This window comes from Peromyscus californicus, unplaced genomic scaffold (assembly GCF_007827085.1).
Source record: "Peromyscus californicus insignis strain IS unplaced genomic scaffold, ASM782708v3 Scaffold_1__1_contigs__length_55948999, whole genome shotgun sequence".
Lineage (NCBI taxonomy): Eukaryota > Metazoa > Chordata > Mammalia > Rodentia > Cricetidae > Peromyscus > Peromyscus californicus.
This window is the reverse complement of record NW_026294492.1, coordinates 24,425,707-24,452,462: the sequence shown is the minus strand read 5'-3', so window position 1 is coordinate 24,452,462 and position 26,756 is coordinate 24,425,707. Positions and strand designations below refer to the sequence as shown.

The window sequence follows — 26,756 nt, the reverse complement described above, 5'->3', positions numbered from 1 at the left end:
AGAGCCAGCCGGGCGAAATAGACATTGATTGCTTCTAAGCAGAGCCAGGGCGGGCTGCGCCAAGGTGGGAGGCACGCCGGAGGGGTGTAGAGCGGGGAGGGAACCCAGGTCCAAAGGGTGGACGCGGGGTGGCGTCTGATGTTCCATAAAGGGGCCGCGCTCTCCACCACGGGCAGCAGCCACCAGCTGTGAACACCGGCGAGATGACAGTCGTGTGCCACCAGGGCCTGGTGCTAGCAGGTAGCGCCGCTTTGGCTACCATGGGGACCCTGATCCTGTACTCAGGGACACCCGGCAGGTACGGGAAACACAGCCAGAGCCTGTCGTCGAGAGTCCCCCTCCTGCCAGCACGCGTCGCCTGGTTCCTGCAGGAGCTTCCCTCCTTCGTCGTGTCAGTAGGGATGCTGGCTTGGCAGCCCCGCTCCCTCTTCGGACAGCCCGGGAACCTGCTGCTGGGTCTCTTCTCCTCACATTACTTCCACAGGTTAGCGTTTTCTCTGCAGAGCGCAATGCCCTGCTGGGCTCCAGCGCATGAACGAACGTCGACGGGCAGCGTGCTCAGTGGGGAAGAGCTCGGAGTGAGGCGGGTTTGGAGTGCCGGGCGAACCCCGGCTTCAGGCTGGACTCCCCAGAGTGGGGACGCACCTCGGCGGCTCTGAACCTTCCCGCGGCAGGCAGCGCTGGAGAGGAGGTGGCAGAGGCGAGAGTGGGTTGGGGGAGCTGGGGAACTCAGGTTGGGCAGGAGTTAGTGGCCAGGGCGCTTCCCTCTCCGACCATGCACCTTGCCAAATGACAGCTCAGTCTCTAGACTTCATCTTTTTGTCATGGGACCAGGTGAGATTGGTTCAGGGATTTTGGGAGGCGATATCTCTGGAACTCTCCGAGGTTGTTCTATCAGTTTAGTCTTTGAGTGATTGAAGAGGAAGGCAGAGTCCAACCTGGACTTCATAGATGAGGACAGGATACGATGGGGTTTCTGCTTAGCCCTCACCCCAGAGAAGCTGCGCTCATTGCCTTCCCAGGTCCTCCAGGACTTAAAAGGTGAGCGAGTCAGATATGGCTAATGGAGAGCGCACATGTTCTAAATGAAGAATTCGGAGTTCAGAATTTTGCCTTTCTTGTGTGGGAGGAGAGACAGGAAGGCGATCAAGAGCGACCCAGTCCAGGGACTGTGTGGCCTCCAACAGACTAACCAGGGGAAGGGGGCGGGCTACCGAAGCGCCTGCTACGCCCATTTACATCTGCTCTCTTCACTGTAAACTTGTGAGACGTCCTTGATATACCCACTGTTCAGTCAAAGAAACCGAGGCTGAGAAAGGTTATGCAACAGAAGGAAGGCGACACAGCAGATGGCTGGCAGAGTCCCCATGAATACCTTCAGCTCAAGCCTCCCCCTCCCCCCACCGCCCTCCTTTCTTTCGCCCCGCCCCCGCCCCCACCTTTAAAAACAGGTAGATACTCCACGCAGGTAAATAGAAGGGACCATGGGAAGGGAAAAGCTGCCAAAGGCTGCTCTGAGCCGAGATTACTTCAGGTCAGGAGATCAAATCAATTTAGATAAGAAGTTAGATTAAAAAATAAATCTCTGGGAGCCTACGACAGGATTTCCTCTCAAGGAACACCTCATTTCCAGGAAAGGAGGGGCCAGACATACAAATTTCAACCTATCCTTTCTTAACTCCCCGGGAGTCTTCTTTATTGGTCAAGATTTAGTAATCATGCAGTGCTAACGGTTAATCATTTAAATGTTAATCATTTAAAAAAGAAAAGTATTGGCAAGTAGTAATACATGAATATTTGTCCAATAAACCAAGAGCCTGTTGTGGACAAGATCCCAGGGTAATTATCACTTAATTTTATATAGATGTACGGAAAGAAGGATGTTGGGTGTGGGAGATAAAAGACAAGCGTTTGCTTTTACTTGTTTGGGAATAGATATTTGGCAAGAAAATATAATTGTATGGACATTTATTATCTTCAAGTTTACTACTGTCAACATCAATCCCCCCTCCCCACTTTTTTTCTTTTTGAGTCAGAGTTTTATTACGTAGTCCTGACTGGCCTGGAACTCACAAAGAAGATTCCTCCTGTCTCTGCCTCTTGAGTGCTGAGATTAAAGGCACGTGCCACCATAGCCTGGCTATAAACAGAATTTTTACGAGGCCATTTCATATAGAAAAATAATGAATGTTTTCTGGCAATCCTATAAACATAGTTTTTAGATTTTTTTTAAAACCCCAAAGGCATTTTGTGCAACAAAATATAATGAGTGCCCTTTAAAACAAACGAGGAAGTAATTGCCCGTAAAACAAATATGTACGTGTTGTCCATCATCTTCAGAGAAACTTTAAATGTGTTAGTACAAAGTTTGGGGATTGAATCTGTCTGAGAGAAATATGTCCCCCCGAAAACACAGCTCTGAGTTACTTCTAAGTCACTGGGATATGTTATCTGTGGACCTTTCCACCCATGTTTCAGCTCTTCCTTTGAGACCCCTGAACACTTCCTGTGCTTTTGTTGGTGGGTACTTTCTAGATGTTAGACTCTGCGCCAAACACGCCACGTGATGTAGATACTAATTCTTACACCAACTGGCTAGGCAGGGATGATGACCACCTCCATTTTGCAGATGAGAAGTTGAAACAAACAGCAGACTGTGTTCAGTAAGTTGCCCCATCACACAGCAGTTTGATGACTCTAAGTTTGGGCAGTTTGGATTCCCATATCAGGTCTGGCCACAGTGACAGGCTGCTCATAACTTGTTCTTGCTTTTTAAAAGCCGTAGCCATAACACTATTATTGTTTTAGTCACACAAGATAATTCATGTTTGCTAAAGCAAAAACTGGAATTTAAAAAGAATAGAAATACACTTTCAATATGTATGTTATTCATGTATAAAACATGTCTGTCATTCTTTATAGGTGTTAACAGGTTTTCACACATGCTTCTTATATTGAATATATGATTTTTTTTGTTCTACCTGATTAACATTTTGAGGCTTTCAAAAATTAATGTGTGTGTGTGTGTGTGTGTGTGTGTGTGTGTGTGTGTGTGTGTGTGTGTGTCTTGCAATGCATACTCCAGGCTACTTGGGCCAAGAACTTGTGAGCAATTCTGTCTCTGCCTCCATCTTAAGGTGGGGGTTCTGGATTACAGATACTACTACATTGGCCTTTTATGTGGGTTCTCAAGATCCAGACTTAGGGTGTCAGGCTTGTGGTGCAAGCATTTTTACCTACTGATCCATCTGCGGGGTCTGCTAACATTTAATTAACATTATTGCACACTCTTATTACATACCTTCTCAGTGGCTGCTTTAGATTTAACCTCGTGTAAAAGCTATCTACTCACTGATAGTTGTACAATTAATTTGACTTTGTTTTTTTTTATAGATAGGTTAGGTGAAAAGGTAGTGTGCCTTTTTTTTTTTTTTGGTATCTAAATCCATTTCAGAAGCTAACTTAGTCATGGGGCACTTGCTTAGAATTTGTGAAGTTCTGAGTTCAAATCCCAGTGCTGAAAAAAAAAAGAGAAAAAGAATAAGAATTTCAGAAGTGATTATAACGCTGTGAACATCCTTTAGGTTCCTGGTACAAGTATTCCTGGAGGATTTAGGATTCATTGGCTTGAAAACATGAATAATTAAGTAAACAGCATCAGGTTGTCTTGCTACAACAGAGGATAAGATGGGAGGGGGGGGACTAGTTATTAGGAAGATGAAAGGCACAGGTTTGGCTCAAATTCTTTTGCCAAGTGTCCATTGCAGACTGTTCATTGCAGAAGCTATTCATTCTATGGGGTGGGCATTAAAGCTCAGTCTGCTTCCCTTTGCACAAGGATCACACACCAGAGACTATGTTCCATAAGGTCAAGCCGTTCTTTTCTCTTGTATCATTCCTTTACACCCTGTGCTCTCGGAGCACAGTGTCAGTATCCAGCTAGCACTCAACTGAAATTTTTTGACAATAGGCATGAACTCGACCGTCAACAGCAGACAGCGTTGTGGGAATGCTGGCAATCCCTTAGGAATCATTATCGCTGATGTCGAATGGCCAAGTTGACTCATACCACTGTCCTTTTTTTCAGAATCTATTGTGGTGAATGTTTAGCCAAATGGAAATGACTGCTGTGTAAGCATGCTGCCTAACCCTACTACCAAGCTGATGGTAGGCAGAGCTACCTCACATCCTGTTGACCTCCACTCCAGCCCTGGGATGGCTATTTGTCCAAATTCTTTTTTGATATTCTCTGTCCCAAGAAAACATTTGTTCACCTACATTGTAACCATCAGTATGCTTAAGTACCTGTCATAGATGGTATCTTTTTAAAGATTTGCAAGTGACCTCAATAATAATAAAGCGACTTAAAAAAACCATTTTCCCCTCAAAAGGTTAGGAGGAGCTGGATATGGTAGTGCATGCCTTTAAGCTTAGCATTTGAGAGACAGAAGCAGAAAGATTTATGTGTATTTGAGACCTGTAGCTAGAGTTTTCCTGCCTGGCCCACAGTCAGGACAAGTCTCTCTCACCTGCCAGTCCCACAGCCGCTCAGACCCAACCAAGTAAACACAGAGACTTATATTGCTTACAAACTATATGGCCGTGGTAGGCTTCTTGCTAACTGTTCTTATATCTTAAATTAATCCATTTCTATAAATCTATACCTTGCCATGTGGCTCGTGGCTTACCAGCATCTTCACATGCTGCTTATCATGGCGGCTGGCAGTGTCTCTGACTCAGCCTTCCACTTCCCAGAATTCTTCTCCTCCTTGTCCCACCTATACTTCTTCCTGCCTGACTACTGGCCAATCAGTGTTTTATTTACTAACCAATCAGAGCAACACATTTGCCATACAGAACATCCCACAGCAGAGACCATCATGGTCTGGTCTTCATGGTGAGTTTCAGGCCAGCCAGGGCTGCAGATGCAGACTCCTGTCCCAAAAAACAAAACAAAATGACAAAAACCAAAAACCCAACCCAAATCAAAATGAAAACAGGTATTGGGCTGTGAGATTCACATATTGGAGTCTTTGGAATTCTAAGAGATGCTAAACTATTTCCCAATCAGCTAAGTAAGAGGATGGCTTTAATAAACATCTTGTTGCTATCTCCACTGACTTTCCAGCAGCACAAATTCTTCTTTATCATTTGAGATTCAGGCCAGGCATCATTTCCTGCAAGAAGCCATGACTACACCACTGTACTCAGTGACCCTATTCTGATGCCATGCCTCAGTTTCCCAAAGGCCCTTTGCACACGGGTTAAAATTGAGTCTAAGGAGACTCTATCCAATTTTCACAACTCCCTTCCTCTCCTTTCCAACTTCTCCATTTTGCAGAAGCCATGCACCAGAGGTCAAGCCGGTGAACGGCAAAATGAGGTTCTGACCTAAGTCCTCCTGGCCCCTGTCGGTGGGTCATTTGTCATTCTGGAGGTGCAGATGTCTCAGATATTCAGGAACGGGATCACTAAGGCTCACTGAGACAATTCACTGGCTGAGAATTAACCAGTGATGATTAATGTCTATACTGGTGACAATGGACAGATCTCTGTTCTTCCAGATTATCACGAGATAAGCAACATACTTGTGGTTATGTGTTGAGGACGTTCATAATATGTAATTTTTTACCAACTAACATTCATTGAAAGAATTTTTAGAACGAGAGTCAGCAGACTTTTTTTTTTTAAAGACAGAATGTTAAGGTAATCGACACCTGAACTCACTATTTTCCTGCCTCAGCTTCTTGAGTGCTACAATTACTGGTGTGTGCCACCATTCCTGGCCACAGCCAACTTGAGAGTCAGATCATAACTATTTTAGGTTTTGCAGTAATTTGGTCTCTTTGTTGCAATCAATGGCCCCCTGGTTGGGATGTAGCCAAAAGCAGCAGTGGTAGATATTATGTAAGCAAATGAGTGTGTGCGCTTGTGTCCCAATAAAACTCGGTTTACAAAAACAGGTAGTGGTCCAGATTGGCCTTGGGGCAACAGTTTAGCAACTCTTAAGAAAATGAGTGACACAGGTTTGCATTCAGTGCCCTGGTAATTCTATAGTAAAGTTTGGTTAAATTCTGTAGCAAATCATCCGGTGTGTTTTAGAAAGCGAATGCTGTATTTATTTAGAGACTTGGTAGTAAACATCACGTCCTGAGGATTCCCAGGCTCCTGGCCCTTTATGTGAATGCCTGCAGGAGAGAACACTCATTTTCCTTTTAAAAGGGATGACGTCATAAGCACATCGGAAGGAATAGATAGTTGTTTATTTACCAAGATGTAAACACGCCGTGGGGTTCTCAACCTGTTCACTTTTACACACGGCAGAAAGGGCCAGCTCCTTGCTCGTGTTAAAGCTAACTTAGGTCACTGAAGCAGAACAAGCAAAAACAAGCAAACAGGGTTCCAGATGTGTGGCGAGGTGATGGGCACCAAGTCACGTGACGAAGGAGGGGAGGGTGGGGTTTGAACTCCTGATCTTTACCAGAGTCTTGAATGTCCCTAGGCATGCCAAGTCTTATGGGAGACAAAATGAACTACTCTGCTGGGTGCTTGCCTCCAGGGGAAAAGCATGTAAGAGCCACCAGTGTATGTTTGGCACCCTTTCTGGGTGGAAACGTGGGTGGTAGCATGTCAGTATGAAAGAGGTGGAAAATGTGAACAGAGGGGGAGGGGTCCAAGGGGGACGCAGTTATGTTACTGACACACATTGAGAGCCCCGGGACCTGTCTGTGTTTGAGTGTACATGGGACGGGGCAGATTGTGGGTGGGTTTTGAAGGGGTCCCCAGACAGCTCCAATATCGCCTCCCCGACAGAATGGGGAATTGATAGAGACAGATCACCACACTTCCTACTGGCAAAGCTGGTTTAGGAGAAAAGGAGAAAATCGGAATCACGCGGGTCTTCTAACACCGTAGCTTCAACCATGGCTGGGTAACTAGGGGTTTGGCCTGGTCATGCTTGCTCTGAGAAGACAGGAGGGCTGAACTGTGCACACCCTGAGAGATTCCGTTCTCACACTGGCCAACTGAGTAATTCACCTTTCCGCCCATGAGGAGGAATGGGCCAGGGCCAAGGACAGTTGGAGAGGGAAACGTGAATTTTTTTTCTTTCCTTCCTTCCTTCCTTCCTTCCTTCCTTCCTTCCTTCCTTCCTTCCTTCCTTCCTTCCTTCCTTCCTTCCTTCCTCCCTCCCTCCCTCCCTCCCTCCCTCCCTCCCTCCCTCCCTTCCTTCCTCCCTCTCTTTCTTCTTCTTCTTCTTCTTCTTCTTCTTCTTCTTCTTCTTCTTCTTCTTCTTCTTCTTCTTCTTCTTCTTCTTCTTCTTCTTCTTCTTCTTCGTCTTCCTCTTCCTCTTCCTCTTCCTCTTCCTCTTCTTCTTCTCTTCCTCCTCCTCCTCCTCCTCCTCCTCCTCCTCCTCCTCCTCCTCCTCCTCCTCCTCCTTCTTTTTATTACATGGAACACACCAGTTTTCTATCTTAGGAGTTTTGCCAAGATGTGGCAACTTGCTTCTGGAACCTGGGATAGTTTCCACCCTGTTGTTGATTCTGTAGATCAATGAGGGGGGACCTCAAGCCTGACTCAAGTTGTTTCAGAAGTTTCTGTCCTCAACCTAGAAGCCTCTAATGAACCTCAGACCAACACAGGAGCTCTAAAATTTAAAAACCTCTGAATTGGGGCCAACAGTTCAATTTGCCTTCCATTTGATTATGGAAGCAGGGAGAAGGGGGGGGGGAAGCCAATATTTATTGGGATCTGGCTGTTCCGGGCATTATGTTAATGATTTACATGGGTCATCTCATCTTGTTCTGGCTTGTGCTATTCTTCAGTAAGTACATGTAGCACTGTGGTGGGCGAGTGGAGTGGAGTGGCCGTGGGAAGGCAGGTCCTTGAGCTGCTCCCCAAACGATGGTCCATCTCCGGATTTGTGGGTGGAAATGTAATACTCTGTCATGAAAGGGGGCCCCATCTGGTGACTCCTGGCTTAGAACCATCCTGCACTCTATACACTCTGTTTTGGGCTGTCTCCCCACTTTTTAATTCTAAACATCATCTGTATCTACCGGCTGATCCTTTTACCAAAGCCTCAAGTCAAGCTCTGGGCCATTTTTAAAATTCTTCCATTATATTTGATCCAGGTTGCCCAGGCTGACTCTTCATTACAAAACGGGGTACTTTGAACAAAGCAGGGTACTGTTTTCTTCTATGAACCATCTGAAGATCCTTTCTGGTAGAAAGCCTCTGCCTCTCCGCTTCTCTCATTTTCTTTTAACAACTTGGATGACTGAGCTTCCACGCTTTCAATCTCGCCTGTTCTGTGCCCCGTCTCTCAGGGAGGTTCCTTTACCTGCCTAAAGTTACAGATGGAATGGACAAATCTAAATAGCGGTCTATTCAGTTGTCTTCTTTTTAAAAAAATAATTTATTTTTATTTTATGGGCATTGGTGTCAGATCTCAGAATTCCAGACAGTTGTGCGCTGCTATGTGGGTGCTGGGAACTAAACCTGGGTCCTCTGGGAGAGCAAGCAGTCTGTGCTCTTAACTGCTGAGCCATCTCTCCAGTCCCTCAATTGTCTTCTTATTAAATTTTAAGGTTATTTATTTATTTTGAACACAAAAATTTTGTCAGGTAGGCACTTAGCAAATATTTCTTTCTCAACTTGTAGTTTTTCTTTTTCTTTAATTCTTTATCTTCTGAAAAGCAGGGTGTAGTGGGTACCTATGTCACCTATGACCTTGAAGTACCAGCCCCTAGGGTGTGGCCTTGGGGCTAGCTTAAGACCTGAGTGGCTCGTAGGCCTCGTTCTTCTCTCCCTTGTGGACTTGGACAGTGTGGACTGACTTAGGTCACAGAAGAGCGTGGGACTGACCATCAGCCTTCCAGGGCTCTGCGATGATTTTGCCTTATCTTGTTTAGCGGGTTGTTCTCAATTTATAGCCTAATAAACTCCCTAATCCTCCTTAAGCAAACTCCCATGGATTTCTTGCTATACAGGGGCATTTAATTTAACTGCTCTAGCCTTCCCATTTATCCATCCACATTCGTTGTCTTAGTTAAGAAGCCTTTGCCTAACCTTCTGTCAAAAGGGTACTCTCTTGGACTTCTAGAAGATGTACAGTTTTGAGTTTTGTATTTAGGCCTATGATTCACTTATCTGTAGTGTTATCTGTAGCATTAGAATGTGAATCAAAAGTCCTTCTGCCTATGGGCAGTCAGTTGTTCCAGTGCTACTTATTAAAAATACGTTCTTCTCCTCTAGTAATTGACTTTATATCTTACATTTTTTAAATGGAAAAATTACACAGATACATATTTTACCCAAGAAAATAGCTGAATGCCCAATAAGAACATGAAAAGATTCTCATCATGAGCTAGCTAGAAAAATGAGAATTAAATTACGATATCATTAGGACTCTACTAAGTGAACTAAAAGAGTATGTAGCCATATGTAGCTTTCATGCATTGCTGACTGAAATGTAAAATGGTAAGTTCTTTGGAAAATATTTTGACAGTGTTGAAAAAGTTAAACATTGAAAAGGGTTTAAGAAGTATTTACACACTCTTGGTTCATGACATTTGGTTTCTAGTTAGTCTCTGCTCCAGTAAAAGCACATATTTGTAGAATGACTTGGGTGGGGATGTTTGCAGCAGCTCTTTTGATGGTAGGTCCAAACTGAAAATAATACAAATGTTGATCAATAGGTGAAAGTAATAAACTGTGGTATAAATATATAATGAACCATTACTAAGAAATAAAATGAATGGAATGTTGGCACATGCCATAGTATGGAAAAAGGATAAAATAATTCTGGGAAAAAGGAATCAAGCCAAAAAGAATTCATGCTTTATTATTCCATTTTTTGTTTGTTTTTTGAGACAGGGTTTCTCTGTGTAGTTTTGCTGCCTGTTCTGGATCTTGCTCTGTAGACCAGGCTGGCCTTGGACTCACAGAGATCCACCTGGCTCTGCCTCCCAAGTGCTGGGATTAAAAGTGTGCACCACTATCTCCTGGCTTATTATTCCATTTCTAGAAGGTCCAAATAGCATATGGTGCCCTAAGTGATACCCTGCGGTTTGCTGAAGGTACAGAGGACATGAAGGATCTCTTGGTGGTGATGGCTGTGTTTGATGTGATGCAGTGTCATGGATATGCGCACACCTAAAACATCAGATTGTATACTTTAAGAGGGTTCATTCAGTTTTGTATTAAATATACCTGAATTAGTCCTTAAAAATACATTTGAAATTCTGTGTGTATGTGGCCATGTGTCACTGAAAATTATTCAAGTTTTCTATAAAAATAATCTGGTAATGTTTAATGGGATTGGAAAAGCAATTCACTTTTGGGGATGCAAAGAGTGAGAGAGAGAGAGAGAGAGAGAGAGAGAGAGAGAGAGAGAGAGAGAGAGAGAGAGAGAGAAAGAACCTAAATTCTGAACTCAAGGAAAATGTTCAAAGGAGATCCCTCCCCCCCCCCCCCGAAAAAAAAATGTTACATAGATACAGGGCTACTAGTAAAAAAAAAAAAAATCTGCTCTGTAACACGAATCTTAAAAGATCTCATTAAATAAGAAACCCAGAGCCAGGTATTGGAGTGAAAGCTGAAAGATCAGAGGGCAAGCAGCCACGTCTTATCTCTAGGAAGTCCTCAGCTTCAAGAGAGTGAGTTCCTATCTCCTCATGCCTTATGTACCTTTCTGTGTCCTGCCATATTACTTCCTGGGATTAAAGGCCTGTGTCTTTCCCAAGCAAAGACATGAGATCTCAAGTCCTGGGATTAAAGGTGTGTGCCACCACTGCCTGACCTCTCTGCCTAACCTAGTGGCTGTTCTGTTCTCTGACCCCCAGATAAGTTTATTGGGGTGCACAATATATCAACCACACTGGTCACTTCTACAACCAGAACTATGGTGATATTTTATTTTGTACTAAAATGTTATTTGTATGTTAATAAATAAAGTTGCCCAGGGGTCAGAGTTATTAGCAAGCCATAGGAAAGCCGGGTGGTGGTGGCGCACGCCTTTAATCCCAGCACTTGGTAGGCAGAGCTAGGTAGATCTCTGTGTGTTCAGGGATACAGCCAGCATTGGAGACACACGCCTTTAATCTCAATACCAACCATAGAAGACCTGGAGGTCTGTACATACAGGCAGTGACAAGGCGGTCATGTGGTTGGGTTTACAACCAATGAGAAGGCAGAACCGAAAGTCTTTATAAAGACTTTAACACAGGAAGTAGATCTCTTTCAGAGAGGTAGGACCACCGCAGGAGGAAGGGTAAGGTTTTAGCTCTTAGCTCTGACCTCTTGGCTTTCTTCTTTGCATTGGTTCTGTGTTTCTTATTTAATAAGACAGTTGGTTACATCTACACAGGACCAGTCATAATCGTGCTAGCTAGGTTTTGTCAATTTGATACAAACTAGAGTCACCTGGGAAGAAGCATCCTCAACTGAGGAACTGCCTCCATCAGACTGGTCTGTGGGGCCTTTTCTGATGGTTATGATAAATGGCGCTGACCATAGCTGGTTACTGCGTGGAAAGGTCATGGTCACAACAGAACCCAATGCTAGTTTTAGAGCTTTATTAGGAGGGAAAGGGGAGGAAGAAAGAGGGAATCCAGGCCTGGGGGGAGGGAGCAGAGCAGAGAGCAGAGAGTAAACAGTGAGCGAGAGTGGGGGTCCATGTCCGGCTTTTTAAGGTGCGTATGTAGCCCCCAGTGCCCCCTGACGACATAAGAGGCAAGACCCCAAGCTGCGCGTGTGCCAGAGTGAGGGCAGGATGCTAACATTTTCTTAATGGTTACCTGATGCAAGAGGGCCCAGCCCACTGTGGGCAATGCCATCCCTAGGCAGGACAGGCCTGGACCACAAAAGAAATGTAGCTGAGCAAGCCAGAGCAAGCAGGCCTGTAAGCAGCATCCCTTCATGGTTTTCTGTTTCAGGCCCCTGCCTTGAGTTCTTGCCTTGGCTTCCCTTGATGGACTGTAAACTATAAGCCAAATAGACCTTTCCCCTCCCAACTGCAGTTTTCAAGCATAGAAGTTAGAATTTTTAGAAAATCTTTTATGTCTTGGCTTAATTATAAGAATACATGGAATGTAGCTATAATAGTCATTTTAATGTTTGTCTGCTTTTCTAATGTCTGTGCCATTTCTTTTTTAGTTTTCTGTCTTTCTCAGTGTGTGCATGTGTGTGTGGAAGTCTGGGGACAACCTGTGGGAGTGGTTTCTTTCCTCCACCTTATGGGTCCCAGGGATGGGACCCAGGTCACAGGCTTGGTGGCAAGTGCCTTAACTCACTGAGCCTCTTAGTGGCTCTTCTATGCCATTTTTTAAATCACTTTGCTGATAATTATTTCAGTTATGGGCAATATTTCCCCACATTTTTGCATGCATTAGATGGTCAGAAATTGTAGCTCCTTAAAGCCAGATGGGATGGTACGTTACCATCGTCCTACCACTTGGGATACTGAAGCAGGAGGATTATGGGTTTGAGCCAGCCTCAGCAACATAGGAAGAGCCAGGCCAGGATTGATTCTATCTATCTATCTATCTATCTATCTATCTATCTATCTATCTATCTATCTATCAAGACCCAGCCTCCAAAGACCCAACAACAAAAGAAGAATTACAGTGTTGAAGCTAGGAATCTTTACATTTCTGTAAATATTCTTGATCTTCCTTCTAGGATGCAGTGAAGTTATTTGGAAATAATTTAATCCTTTCAGGTCTTGATTGCATGTGTTGTGTGTAGTTCCAGAAGAGTGCTGGCCCTGGTAGAATTGATTAATCTTCTCTAAAATAAGGTCTTTATGAGTATTCTACCAGTGTCTCATGGATCATGAGTGTTCTATCTGGCTGGTGAATATGGACCCTATTCCTGGTCACATGTAAGTGCTGGGTACTGTTCTTAGTCTTTGGGTGATTCTTTTCTTACACAAATTCACTAGTTAGCATCACTGAATACTTGAAGAAGACCCTCTTCAGCACTCTGTGTCTCTCTCTTCAGTACTCTGTAATGAGTGTTACACATGTCTCAATCTCATGACTCAAGAATCCTGTAGCTTTATCTTAGAATCCCTCTTCCTTGGACTTCAGCCTAGAAATATCTCAAGACAGCAGTCTAGGTTAGTTACAAGGTTCATATGTTTTGTTCCTTGTTTCTCAGAGATCCCTGTATGTGATGGTTAGTGTTGTCAACTAAAAAAGATGGAGGATCACTTGGGAGATGGGCCATGATCATGTCAGTGGAGGGTTATCTCGATTACCTTCATTGAGATGGGAGGACCTGCCCCTGGTTGATAGCATTATTCCTTAGGCAGGGGACTCTGGACTGTATAAGTGAAGAAAATGATCTGAACACTAGCATGCATACATTTATTCCTAACTGTCACTGTGGCTTCCTTGCTCTAATGCATTGTGATCTGGAACCAAGAGCTCAGCAAACTCCTCCTCCATTAAGGTGCTTTTGAGAGAGTATTTTATCACAGGAGCAGGAAAAGAATTGAAGACACCGTCTTTCATTTTCTTTCTTTCTTTCTTTTTTAAAACTGTTGTTTTTTTTTTAAGATTTATTTATTTATTATGTAAACAGAAGAGGGTGACAGATCTCATTACAGATGGTTGTGAGCCACCATGTGGGTGCTGGGAATTGAACTCAGGGCCTCTGGAAGAGCAGTTGGTGCTCTTAACCTCTGAGCCATCTCTCCAGCCCCATCTTTCATTTTCTAATGTAAATTGTTTCATATAATTTGTCTTGTGTATTTCCAGGTTGGAGGATAAATCCAGTTCCCATTACTCCAAATTTATTGGAAGCAGAAGTATCTCCAATGGGATTTATAATTCATCTTTGCTAATTTGACTATTTTCAGTACTAGCTGATTTGTGGGTTTGTGTGGTCTCTGCTTATACTCATGACATATCTAAGCCCATTGTTTATATTTCCTCTTTCTTTCTTTCTTTCTTTCTTTCTTTCTTTCTTTCTTTCTTTCTTTCTTTCTTTCTTTCTTTCTTTCTTTTCTTTCTCTTCCTTCCTTCCTGTAGCCATGACTGTCCTGGAACTTTCTCTGTAGACCAGGCTGGCCTTGAATTCAGAGATCCACTTGCTTCTGCCTCCTGAGTGCTGGTATTAAAGGCAAGTGCCACCACTGCCCAGCTATTGTTCGCATTTCTAAATTGAGTGTCAGTTTTTCCCAGGGTATCTATTATGTTCCATTGTAACCCTCTTCTTTCTCTTAAAAAAAGTGTGTGTGTGTGTGTGTGTGTGTGTGTTTGTGTATGCATCATATCCACAAGATGGCAGCAGATCTTCTGGAGCTGGAGTTACAGGCAGTCATGAACCACCTGATGTGGGTGTGGGGAACCCATATTGAGTCTCTGGAAGAACAGCAAGTGCTTTCAACCATTAAGAAATCTCTCCAGCCCCTTAATTCTATTTCTTCATCCATTCTCACACTTGATGTGCAAGGAACTTTGGGCCCTAGCTTGTGTGTTTCTAAACTTGTAGGAGGCTACAGATGATGGAAGATTGATGACTTCCTTTCCATGAGTCCTGTACCTCATGTTGCTGTGGGTGGCAATGAGATTACAGGGCCCCAGAGCAGAGAATATAGAACGAGAGATACTAGCAACGCTGATGACAGACAGGCCCGAAACTTTCACTCAACGAAGCCATAGAAATTTCAATATGCTTTTCCTTATTCTTTTTTTTGTCCAAGTAAACAATGGAATGGAGATCGATGTATAAAGTAGCTACATGGAGGTGGGTCCATCTCTGAAGGGTGTGCCCTTTATTAGGGCAACTGAATCCTGGGATATTTCTTTTTTTGTAGTTTTCTTATTGGTGTTTTCAGTGTGTATGTTGGCAAGCTTCATAAAGACCTTTCATTCAATTATATCATGTCCATTGACCATGTTCAATCCCTTTCTTCCCCTCACCACCTCCTTCCAGCTCTCTTTCTTCCCCACAAACAGTCTTTCCACCCTCACATCATGTATACACGTATGTGTGTGTGTGTGTATGAATTACATGTATCTACGTAAAACCTTGGCTCCATGCATGAGAGAAAACATGTCATAATTGGTCATTCTGAGCCTGTTTTTTTTTTTTTTTTTTTTTTTTTTGGTTTTTCGAGACAGGGTTTCTCTGTGTAGCTTTGCGCCTTTCCTGGAACTCACTTGGTAGCCCAGGCTGGCCTCGAACTCACAGAGATCTGCCTGGCTCTGCCTCCCGAGTGCTGGGATTAAAGGCGTGCGCCACCACCGCCCGGCCTGTTTAATGTTTTATCATCTCCAATTGCATTTGTTTTCCTTCAAGGGCCATGATCCCATTTTTCTTTTTGGCCGAACAAAAACTCCATTGTGAATATAAGGGGCCACATTTTAGAAATTCACTCATCATCGAGAGAGGCCGAGGCTGGTTCGGCAGTGACTATTGTGAACAGTGCTGCAGCGAACATAGGTAAGCAGGTACCTTGGGGTTGCAGTCTGTGATGCAGTGTTCCTTGGACTATATTCCCAAGAATGACGTAGGTGGATCATAGGATAGTTCTATGTTTAGCTTTTTTTTTTTTTAAAGGAACTTCCACATTTATTTCCATAGTGGCTTCACCACTTTGCACTCTCATCAACAGTGAATACAAATTCTCTGCAATTCTCCTTTCTCTGTATCCTTGTTAGCATATTTAAAATTTTTTATTTTATATGCATGTGTGCTTTGCCTGTATGGATGGATGTCTGTACACCACTTGCCGAGGCCAGAAGAGGGACTCTGATCCCTTAGGACTGGAGTTACAGACGGTTGTGAATCTCCGTGTGGTTTCTGTGAATTAAACCTAAATCCTCTTGTAAGAGCTGCCAGGGTGCATAACCACTGTCTTAGTCTGGGTAATGACTGCTGTGACGAAACACCACGACCAAAACCACTTGGGGAGGAAAGGCTTTGTTTGCTTACACTTCCATATCACTGCCATTGTCAAAGGGAGTCAGGATAAGAACTCAAACATGGCAGGAACCTGGAGGAAGGAACTGATGCAGAGGCCGTGGAAGGGTGCTGCTGACTGGCTTGCTCCTCATGGCTTGTTCAGCCCGCTTTCTTACAGAACCCAGGACCACTAGCCCAGGGATAACACCACCCACAATGGGCTGGACCCTCTCCCATCAATCACTAATTAAGAAAAGGCACTCCAGGATGGCCTACAGCCCCATCGTATGGAAGCATTTTCTTAATTGAGATTCCCTCCTCTCAGATGACTTTCACTTGTGTCGAGTTGAAGTAACACTATCCAGCACAACCATGGAGTCATTTTTCTTGGAAAAAAAGTTTATTTGTTGAGTTTTGTGGGTATGTGTGTGTGCATTCCTGTGTGTGAATGCTGCAGATATGTGCATGCTAATGTCACTTATGTAGAAGTCAGAGGACCACCTTGGGTATTGGTCCTTGCCTTTTTACCTTGTTTGAGACAGGGTCTCTGTTGTTTTTTCTTCTTTATACAGCAGGCTAAAATTCTTCCATTCCTGTCTCCCATCGGATAGGTGAACGGCTGGTTACTGCGTGGGAAGGTCACGGTCACAACAGAACCCAATGCTAGTTTTTGGAGCTTTATTAGGAGGGAAAGGCGGGGGAGAAAGAGAGGAGAGCTAGGCCTGGCAGGGGAGGGAAGTGGGGAGAGGAGCAGAGCAGAGAGCAAAGAGGGAACAGAGAGAGAGAGTGGGGTCCACGCCCGGCTTTTTAAGGCACAGATTGCATGACCATGTAGTTGTCAGCGCCTCTGATGATGTAAGACGCAAGACCCCGAGCTGCGTATATAGCAGGAGTGAGGGCAGGATCCTAACACCCTCTCCCTGCAGGAGAGCGCTAGGATTACAAACTCTGGAGCTACAGCATTCCGCTTTTATGTGAGCGCTGGGGGATTTGACTCATGTTTTAATGTCTGTGTGGCACAACACTTGTACCCACTGTGCCATCTTCTCAGCCCCAGGAATTACATATTATAGTGCATTGGCATCCCTTTAAATTATTTCTTCTTTCAATTCGAGATCTTCCTAGTACTTGGAATGATGAATGATTTTCCACTGTGACATATGAGAATTATGAAACTTTGGATCTTGCTAAAATCTGCTTTGGTGTGTGCATGCCTGTGTGTGTGTGTGTGTGTGTGTGTGTGTGTGTGTGTGTGTGTGTGTGTGTGTGTGTGTTGGGGTCTGAGCCCAGGGTTTATGCATGCTAAGCATATGCTCATCCACCGAGCTGTACCTGTAGCCCGGAGCCTTCTATTTCGCCAGTGTTTCCTCACACAGCTCTAGCTAAGGATGTGGGAGCACCACCACATTGCTGCCAGGTGTGGGCAGAAATCCAGGTTACCTGAATGTGAAGACTCCTTGGTATAGTTGTGGGGGCTGGAAGTTCTGGATTCATCCTTGTCGTCCACTGACATCTGCCTGGTTGGAAACTTGGTGTTCCCTTTCTCCCCTCAAATAGTCTCTCTGGACTCCACAGAGTAGGAGTGAGCAGCCTCACTATGGTTGGGAAGTGGGGAAAATCACTTTCCTGAATTTTGCTGGTGGGTGGGAATGGGGCTATGCTTGTGGTAGAACACCTATTTCCTATAAGTTTCTATTTTGCCAGACTATTTTTTTTCTGGTCTCAGGAGAGGGGAAGGGGGAGAGGGAGTGGGAGAAGGAGTGGGAGAGGGAGGATTTCCACTGTGTTTTGTGTCTCTGTTTTATCTCATGGTTGCTAGTTCCATGAACCCTAACTCTAGAAAGAGGAGGCAAGAGGAAAAGTCAAGGAACTTGCCATTGCCCTGTTTTTCAGATCTCTAAGTCTTTGTTGGGTGCCTTTCTTCGGCTACCACTTAGAATCCTCTTATGCTTGTTTTATGAACAATGTCGAGCAACTTCGTTGTATGTAGCAAGAAGAATAGGTGAAAAGTGCATGTAGCTCACCATCCTGGAAATGAAAGTTATGGTACATCTTCAGGGGGATAGAATTTCAAGATTTCTATACTGGATGTCTTCCACTTGCAGCCGGTGACAGACTCTCATCCATTCTGTATCAATTCCATGCCCACTGTGTGCTAGGCACTGCAGACACAATGGTTAAACAGGATGGATAATATCACACTCCTTAGGAATTTTGCATTTTTTAATTGAAAATAATTTTTTATGCTATATATTCTGATCACTGATTCCCCTTCTTCATCTCTCCCTAGATTCTCCCCAATGCCACACCTTCAAACTCCATGCCTTCTTTCTCTCTTTCTTAAGAAAATAAATAGGCAAATGAAACAAACAAGAATAAAACAAAATGAACAAACTAACAAAGAAAAAAAGAAAGAACACAAACATACACAACACACACACACACACTATAATGAAAGAAAAACGGAAACCATAATATACAAGCAAAAGATCAGTAAGGTTAAAAAAATACCCAAACAAAGCAAAATGAGACAAAAAATCTTGGCAAACACATTGGAGTTTGTTTTGTGTTGGCCATCTACTGTTGGGCATGGGGTCTGGCCTTAAGTGTGGTTTATATACCCACTGAGTACCCACTGAGACTCCCTTGGAGAGACTAATTTTTCCTTGGTGAGCAGTTTTCAGTTGGAGATGGCATCTTGGTTAGGGGTGGGAGCTCACAACTATTTTCCCATCTCAGCACTGGAATCCTGTCTGGTTTGGACCTGTGAAGTCCCTATGCATGCACATGGAAGTTCATATGTCTGTCAGTCCTGTTGTGTCTGGAAGACACCGTTTCCTTGGTATCATTCATCCCCCCTGGTTCTTACAATCTTTCGGCCTCTTCTTCCACATAGGAACTGTACATTTTAGTGTAAAGAAACAAGTAATAAGCGACCTAGTACACTGTATTGCTGCCTTGCAAACAGAGCCGTTAGAAATGCAAAGTGGGCTCACAAGGGCACTGTGGGAGGGGCTCGAGGGTCCTGTTTTGTACAGGATGGTTGGGGAGGCTGACGTCTGAGTACACTCAACAACAACAAACAGAAAACATGGTGGGACTAAGCCCCATGGATGCTTGAGTGACATCAGGTCTGAGATGGCGTAGGCTGGCCTTGCTTGGGTAAAGCAGAGAAGCCAGAGCAGCTGGAGGGAGGTGGACAAAGGAGAAGATGGGAGGTGAGGTGGCAGATGTCATTAGGGAGCCCAGCCTAGTGAATCTGGACTCTCGAAGGAAATCCTAAGAATTCATGCTTAGGGACTTGGGTTTGAGGGGAAGTAGTGTGATCCAGCTTAGGGCTTAACTGGGTCTGCCACATGGACATTAGACCATAGTGAAAGGAGTGTGGACTTCAGGAGAGGAGGATTTTGCAAAGCTGTTCAGGAGAGTCTTAGTGGTGACGTCAACTCAAAGTAGTGGAGTGGGTGAGATACGGCTGCATTCTAGTCTTAAGGTTCTAAGATGCTGATAACAGAATTTGCTAATAAATTTACCTGAAGTGGAGGGGTGGAGGGGCAGAGGGTGGGAGAGAGATTTTTCGACTGGAATTGGGAGACTAAACTAGGAATTTCCTGGGATGAGGAAGCCTTGAGGAGGTGCAGGTTTGAGGAGCGTGGGGGATCCTGAGTCTTGTTTGGGTAGGTTAAAGCTGAACTCTCCATGACATTCATGGCAGGAAACATCTAGCAGGGAGCTGCCTATGAGGAGTCAATGAGTCTGAGTGATCGATTGGGTGGATGACTGTCTTAGTTGACTTTACTCTTCTAGGACAGCACCACACACCGGACACTTTGTAATGAGTGTGAATTTTAGCCCTCACAGTTCTGAAGGCTGGGGGATTCAGTACCAAGGTGTTGGCATCTGGTGACGGCTTTCTTGTGGTGTTTTCACGTGTTGCAGCTTAGAAAGGCAAGAACAAGCAGCTACTCCCATAAACCCTTCAGTAGAGGACTCTGTCCATTCACTAGGGTAGAGCCCTGCAGACTTACACACCTACCCAAAGACCTCATCTTCCAGTGCTGTTTTGTGGAGGAGACTAAGAGTGAAACACAATCAGACCATAACGACACTGTTTAATATTTGAGATGTCATTACATCGATAGAGATGGTTGATGGAGTAGAAAAAGGTCCTGAGACCTGGGACATCAATATTTGGAGGACAAAGGATTGTGGAGAAACCCACAAAGGAAAATCAGGACAAATCAATGAAGTAGAAGAACCAAGGGAGTGTGGTGTGCTTGCTGGAACTGTCTCCACGAGGCAGGAGTGACTAATTTGTCCAGCCTGAAGAGAGCTGAAAATCTGGTCTTGGTCTGGAAATGTGGTGCCAGGTGACCATGCCAAGACGTGTTTTTATGGGGAAGGAGGTGAATAGAGGAGAGAACACTATAGAGATGGTAAATGTGGGCTGCTCTTCAGAGGAGTTTTGTTGTAAAAGAAAGCAGGGGAATGGGACAGTGAATGAAAGAGGACACAGGGTCACTGCATAGAACAGCTAAGTATAATACATGGAAGCTTTGGACGTATTTGCAGAATCTGAATTTATTTTGATTGACAATGAAGTCGAGAATTTCATACAGCGGAGAGTCTTCGATTGGCTTGATAATCTTAGCAATAGCACTTTTATTTGAAGAAGATTTAGTTAAATATGAGTTGGTCGACACAAGATGTGTTATTTCTTAGCTTCTTCCTTTGGGTTTAATTTGGAGCTGCAATTCCAGTTAACCCTTTCCAATGAGAGTGTCCCCCCACCCACCCCCAACTGAACAGTCACTTAGCAATGACAGAAAGCTGTATGTTTACAGAATACTTACCAGCCTCCATCTGAGTGAACATAAAAGAATTCAAATTTACATTAGAAGTGTAGGAAGGAATTAAAGAGACATGGTCCCATACCATCGAAATAGCCATAGAGTATAGGAGGGCATAGCATGCTGTCTTAGTTTCTTCTGTTGTTATGATAAAACTACTCAGGCTGGAGAGATGGCTCAGTGACTAACAGCACTCACAGAGGACCTGGGTTCAATTCCCAGCACCCACATAGCAGCTCACAACCACATACAACTCCACCTCTAGGAAATCTAATGCCCTCTTCTGGCCTCTGTGGGCACTGCACGCATATGCTGCACATACATACCTATATACATACATACACAAACCCATATAAAATAATAATAAAAGTTTCAGATAGGCCGGAGAGATGGCTCAGTGGTTAAGAGCACTGGCTGCTCTTCCAAATGAACCCAGGTTCAATTCCACATGGTAGCTCACAACTGTCTGTAACTCCAGTTCCAGAGGATCCAGCACCCTCACACAGACATGCATGCAGGCAAAATACTGGTATGCAAGAAATAAAAATAAATAACATTTGAAAAAAAAAGTTTTAGATAAAGTATTCTGACAAAGTAATTTAAGGGAGAAGGGGCCACTTTATTCTGTCTCATAGTTCTGGGGTACAGTCCATCACAGTTGGGATGTCAGGATGGCAGGAACCTGAAGTATCTGGTCACATCACACACACAATCAGGAAGCTGAGAATAGTAAGTAAGTGCACTCATGCTAATGCCCAGCTCACTTTCTCTATAGTCTGTATAGACTTTGTATAGTCTGGGATTCTCAGCTCAGGGAATGGTCCTGACCACAATTACGATGGACCTTCCCACATCCATTAGCATCATCAAGATAGTTTCTCAGAGGCAGGTCAAAGGACCATCTCCCAGGGGGATTCTAGATTCTTGCCAGGCTGATAAACAACCCAAACCATCACGAACCTGAAGGGGGAACTTGCCTTGACTCTCTGGTATCGATTTGCAGTCTCGTGAGCCAGCTCCTTCTCTTCTCTGCATTATTTTGATCTTTTCTTCTATACTAAGCTATGTATTATTTCGAATTGCTTCCAGTTTCCCGAAGCAAAGTCGTTTGTATCCTAAGAGCTTTATTTGTTCCCCAGGACTTCTGGCTTGCCACCCATTCTCTGGAGTTACCAAATTTCTTTTCCTTTTCCCACTGGGAGAACTAGTGCGCTGCATTTTCCAGTTTCCCCTATGGCTGTGTGAGGGGAAAAATGAATGAGGATAGGAATAATATATGCCACATTCACCCCGAAGCTTGATTCTCAATAAACTTACAGAGTCTTCCACAGTCTCTTGTTTTTACTCGCCTACATGCCTAAGACCAACCCCCCCCCCCCCCGAAGAGCCTGAGCCCCGAATGGCTGCACACCCAAGCATCACTGCTGTACACCAACTGTGCTGTGCTGTGAACAACAAAGGAACTCCTAGTGTCTCACACCTCTGGCACTTTGTTACTGTAGACAACCTGCCCTGACATGTCCCTTTGGCTAGGAAGCAATGATTATTGATTTAGGAGGCCATAAGGTTGGGTTGGATACATGGTTCACTTTGGAGGCATCATGAGCTGGGTGTTTGGACTCATTTGGTCTCATTTTGGGGACACTGTTGACACCAATAAGACTATACTGTTAGGAGGTAAACAGTTATTTTTTAAAACAACTTGCTGTTGGCCTTCTAGACCCTTTTCATCTGAGAGCTTAACCTACCTTGAATTTAATCTACCTTTAGGCCCCTGAAGGTCTCAAGAATGGGAATCTGAAGAGAAATGAATGCTCAGCAGTAATCTTGTGTTTCTTGAATCATTTTTTTTCTTGCATCATTGTATTTAATTTTCATGATAATCCTATGGTTACGATTAGCCTCAGCTTACAGACAAGATGCTTGCCCAAGATCTGTCATAGAGAAGTAGAATCTGTCAAGCCAGGTTTTTACTCTGCCCAGGAGGAAAGGTCCCTGCCTGAGTCCACTGGACTTGTAGACATACTCTGGTGTTAGAGCTGCAGTCTCCTCTTATTTCTTTTGCATTTTGAAGGACATGAGGTGGTAATTTTTATTCATGGAAATGAGTGTGCTCACTGTTGAGATTGAACAGATAGGGGCCTCCATAGGGGACATTGGGACCTGCATCTGAATGTAATATTGGGGACTAGGGAGTCAGGAGGAGCCTGTAGTTTTAAGAGAGGTGATACTGGTAATGGACCCTTCCTTCTGCATCTCTGAAAACAAGAGAATTCAAGGTCCTATGTATGATCCAGCACATGGCTAGGAGACTGGATCACGAAGTAGGAAGGTCCAGCAAGGCAGAGAAGCCTCTGTGTTCCCTCCCTGGGTTGGTGGTGTTTGCCAAGAGCGCCAAGACATAAGAAGTGTGGGCTGTGAGACCACCTGGCTGTTTAAGTCCATAAATTTGACTTGGATATAAAGCAACATGTGTGTACATCCTTTTGTCAATCATGCTACTATTTAAATGACTATCTGCATAGATTATTTGAATGGTTTTTGTGGTGCTAGAGATAGAGTCCAATGCCTTGAGCACGCTAAGCAAGCATTTCATCACTGTACTACATGCTTACATGACCAAGTGTGACCTCACAGTGATGCTTAGATGACTGTGTTTGACCTTGCAGTGATCTTGGGAGGTTATAGGGAAGAAATAAGACCCCGTTTCTAGGTAAGGCAAAACTGGTCCAAGTTTTCTGACTCCAAACCCACTGCTTTGGTTAGGCTTGCTGATGAGATCTAAGGGCAGGCTTCTGGGCTTTGAAGCTAGAAGTCGTATCTAAAGTACAACTGTGATTTCTGTCATAGTCTCCAGACCTTGTTTGCTCCTTATTGTCTGCAGATGGTCAGATGAAAGTGTAAGGATTCTGTCCTTAATTATATCACCATCCTGCGATGCATCCCAGCCTAAAAAGTGGGTGGGCCCTCTGTACACCCCTCTTCTCTTTCTGCTCTTTCCTTCCGTCTGTCCTCTCTCTCTCTCCCTCTCTCTCCCCCCTCCCGATAAAGCTCTAAAAAGGTAACCATGGCTTATGATTCTTCCGATCAGCCCTCTCCTCTGCTGGCATGACTGCTGTGGGCGGCAGCCAGCCATGAGCATCACCGATTTAACCAACAGAAAGGGTAGTGTTTGTGTGTGTGTGTGTGCACATGCATGCATGCGTATGTGAGTGCAAGCGTGTGTGTGTGTGTGTGTGTGTGTGTGTGTGTGTAAATGAATATGAAATTTACAAAGCCAAGTAACAGTTGTCTTAGTTCATCTTCTGTTACTATAACAATACCTGAGACTCAGTCACGTATAAAAAATAGAAGTTTCTTTAAATTACAGTGCTAGGGCCTGGGAAATTCAAGAGCATGATACTGGCATCTGCATCATGTGTTTGAAATTGCACCCCTCAGGTTCATATGTTGATGGTGTTTTGGAGATGGGACCTGGTGAGGGCATCCTTTCTGCACTATAACATGGCAGAGAGGTATCACAGCAGGACAGGACACATGTACCAGAAAGGGCTACTTTTACAACATACTTACTCTTTCAGCATCCTGTTAACCCACGAGTAGATTAATCACACCCCCTAGGTTCCATCTCCAAAGCACCATCAACATAAGAACCTGAGGGATGCAGTTTCCAACACATGAAATCCAGCTCCAATGCCTGAGATTTTCAGACACGTTTCTGGTTCTGTGATGAATGTGGCTCACATGTCCTTTTAAGAGAGCCACTATAAGCTCAAGCACCTGGATGTCTGAAGAAGTAAACATGTCATTAGGCCTTGTTGTAACAGGTCTCAGTCTTACTTAACTGCAATGATGAGCATATCACACATTCACATATAACGGTATGTTTTAGCTTTTGAAAACATCAATCAGGAGTAATCAAGTTTAGCATAGGTAACTGAACCTAGCAAAAGACCTTTATTTGTTTAATTTAATTGAACTTTATTTTATGTGTATATGGTGTATGTATGTGCACACGTGCCTGTGAGTGTGTGCATGCAGAGACCTCATGAGTGTTTTGCTTGTGTGTATGTCTGTACACCATGTATGTGACTGGTGCCCACAGAGATCAGAAGAGAGCATTGGATTTCCTGGAACTGGAGTTATGGTTTGCTGTGGGTGCTGGGAATTGAAATCAGGTCTTCTGCAAGAGCAACAAGTACTCTTAACCACTAAGCAATATCCCCAGGCCCTTATTGTATTTTGTAAATCAGGGTCTCTCACTGAACCTGGAGCTCCTCAATTTGGCTAGAAACCCTAGCCAGTGCCCCCAGGGGTCCTCCTGTCTTCAAGGACACAGCATAGAGGCTGTAGATGTGTGCTCTTGCAGCTGGCTCTTTTTTTTTTTTTTTTTTTTTTTTTTGGTTTTTCGAGACAGGGTTTCTCTGTGTAGCTTTGCGCCTGTCCTGGAACTCACTTGGTAGCCCAGGCTGGCCTCGAACTCACAGAGATCCGCCTGGCTCTGCCTCCCAAGTGCTGGGATTAAAGGCGTGCGCCACCACCGCCCGGCGCAGCTGGCTCTTATGTGGGTGCGAGGGAACCAAACCCAGGTTTTCATGCTTGTGTGGCAAATACCAACTGAGCCATCTCCTCAGACCTAGAAAACCTAGATCTTGCTGTTACACCATCAATTGGATCTATAATTATTGGCATATTATTTTTAACCACAGGCTCTAGCTTTCCCATGTATAAAATTACAGGAATTTGATCTGAAGATTTGCCTCTGAAAATCCATCACTCTATCTCGTTGGCCTTAAACCCAGTGTGAAATCCTAGATAGCACTGAATGTGTGTTGTGGCCCTAACTCCGTAACCAGGCCTCACCTGCTCATCTTTTCAAACAAATGTGTTGAATATCATCATTATCTCTTCTGCCACATTTCTGGTACTGAAACATTTTCCCAATTGGGAAAAAAAAAATGTAAATGTAACCTTGATGGGCCAGAGAGATGCACGCAAAAGCACTAGCTGTGAAAGCCTGAGGACCTGAGTTGGATCTTAGACCCTAGGCAAAGGTGGAAGGAGGAGCCTGAGTCCACAAGTTGTGTTCTGCCCACCATGTATGGTGCCATGCACCTGCTTTTCTCCCACATCATACGCAGAAAGACAGGCAGACAGACAGACAGACAGACAGACACACACACACACACACACACACACACACACACACACACACACACACACACAGACATAGACATAAACACACAAATAAGTGGTCCATTTCCTCCCTGCATGACATCTTGAGTCTCGTCATTCACTCATTTCTTCTCGAACTTCCAGGTCAAAGCCATCTGCTGTTTATTCTAAGTCGTGCACTCTTCAGTGTATTTTTCACAGATTGTCTTGTCATGTAGTTCCCTTTTAACCGACATTTCCTGCCTTGAAGAAAACGTTTCTCAGAGGATACTTTGGGGCTTATTTAAAATTGTTCTGTTGTGGTAACTCTGCTTTATCCAGTATATGCTGTTCAGTATTTACTCAGGACATTTGCATTTTCCATACTGTTGGTTATTGCTTTAGTTGTTGTGCTCCTAAGAGTTGCCTTGGTCATTTCTCCCGAGGAATGTCTTTGTCATGTGAGCTAGGCTAGGGATAAAGAGCAGGCTCCAGTCAGTGACCTCCTGTGAACTTATGAAACAGGAGAAGGGCTGGAGAGATGACTCAGTGGTTCCTGAGTCATCTCTCCAGAGGTCCTGAGTTCAGTTCCCAGCCACCACATGGTGGTTCACAATCATCTATAATGAGATCTGGTGCCCTCTTCTGGCCTGTAGGCGTACATACATGCAGACAGAACACTGTATACACAATAAATAAATAAATCTTAAAGGAAAAAAAAAAAAAGAAACAGGAGAAATGAGACTGCAGGTGAAAGCTACAAGTATTGCAAAACAGTGGTCCTCAGTGCTCCCCAGAGCCGTTGTCATCCGGGCATCAGGCAGGTGTGCAGCTCTG

The 26,756-nt window shown here is 44.2% G+C and overlaps 1 protein-coding gene across 1 annotated transcript in view; it reads left to right on the top strand.

The window, feature by feature from the left end:
* The first annotated feature begins 203 nt into the window (after nt 1-203).
* Nucleotides 204-26,756, top strand: part of Srd5a2 (steroid 5 alpha-reductase 2) — a 47,178-nt gene continuing 20,625 nt past the window's right edge. Inside the window, exon 1 of the mRNA XM_052746243.1 lies at nt 204-484. Coding sequence (XP_052602203.1) covers nt 204-484 — 281 coding nt within the window. The remainder of the gene's footprint in view (nt 485-26,756) is intronic.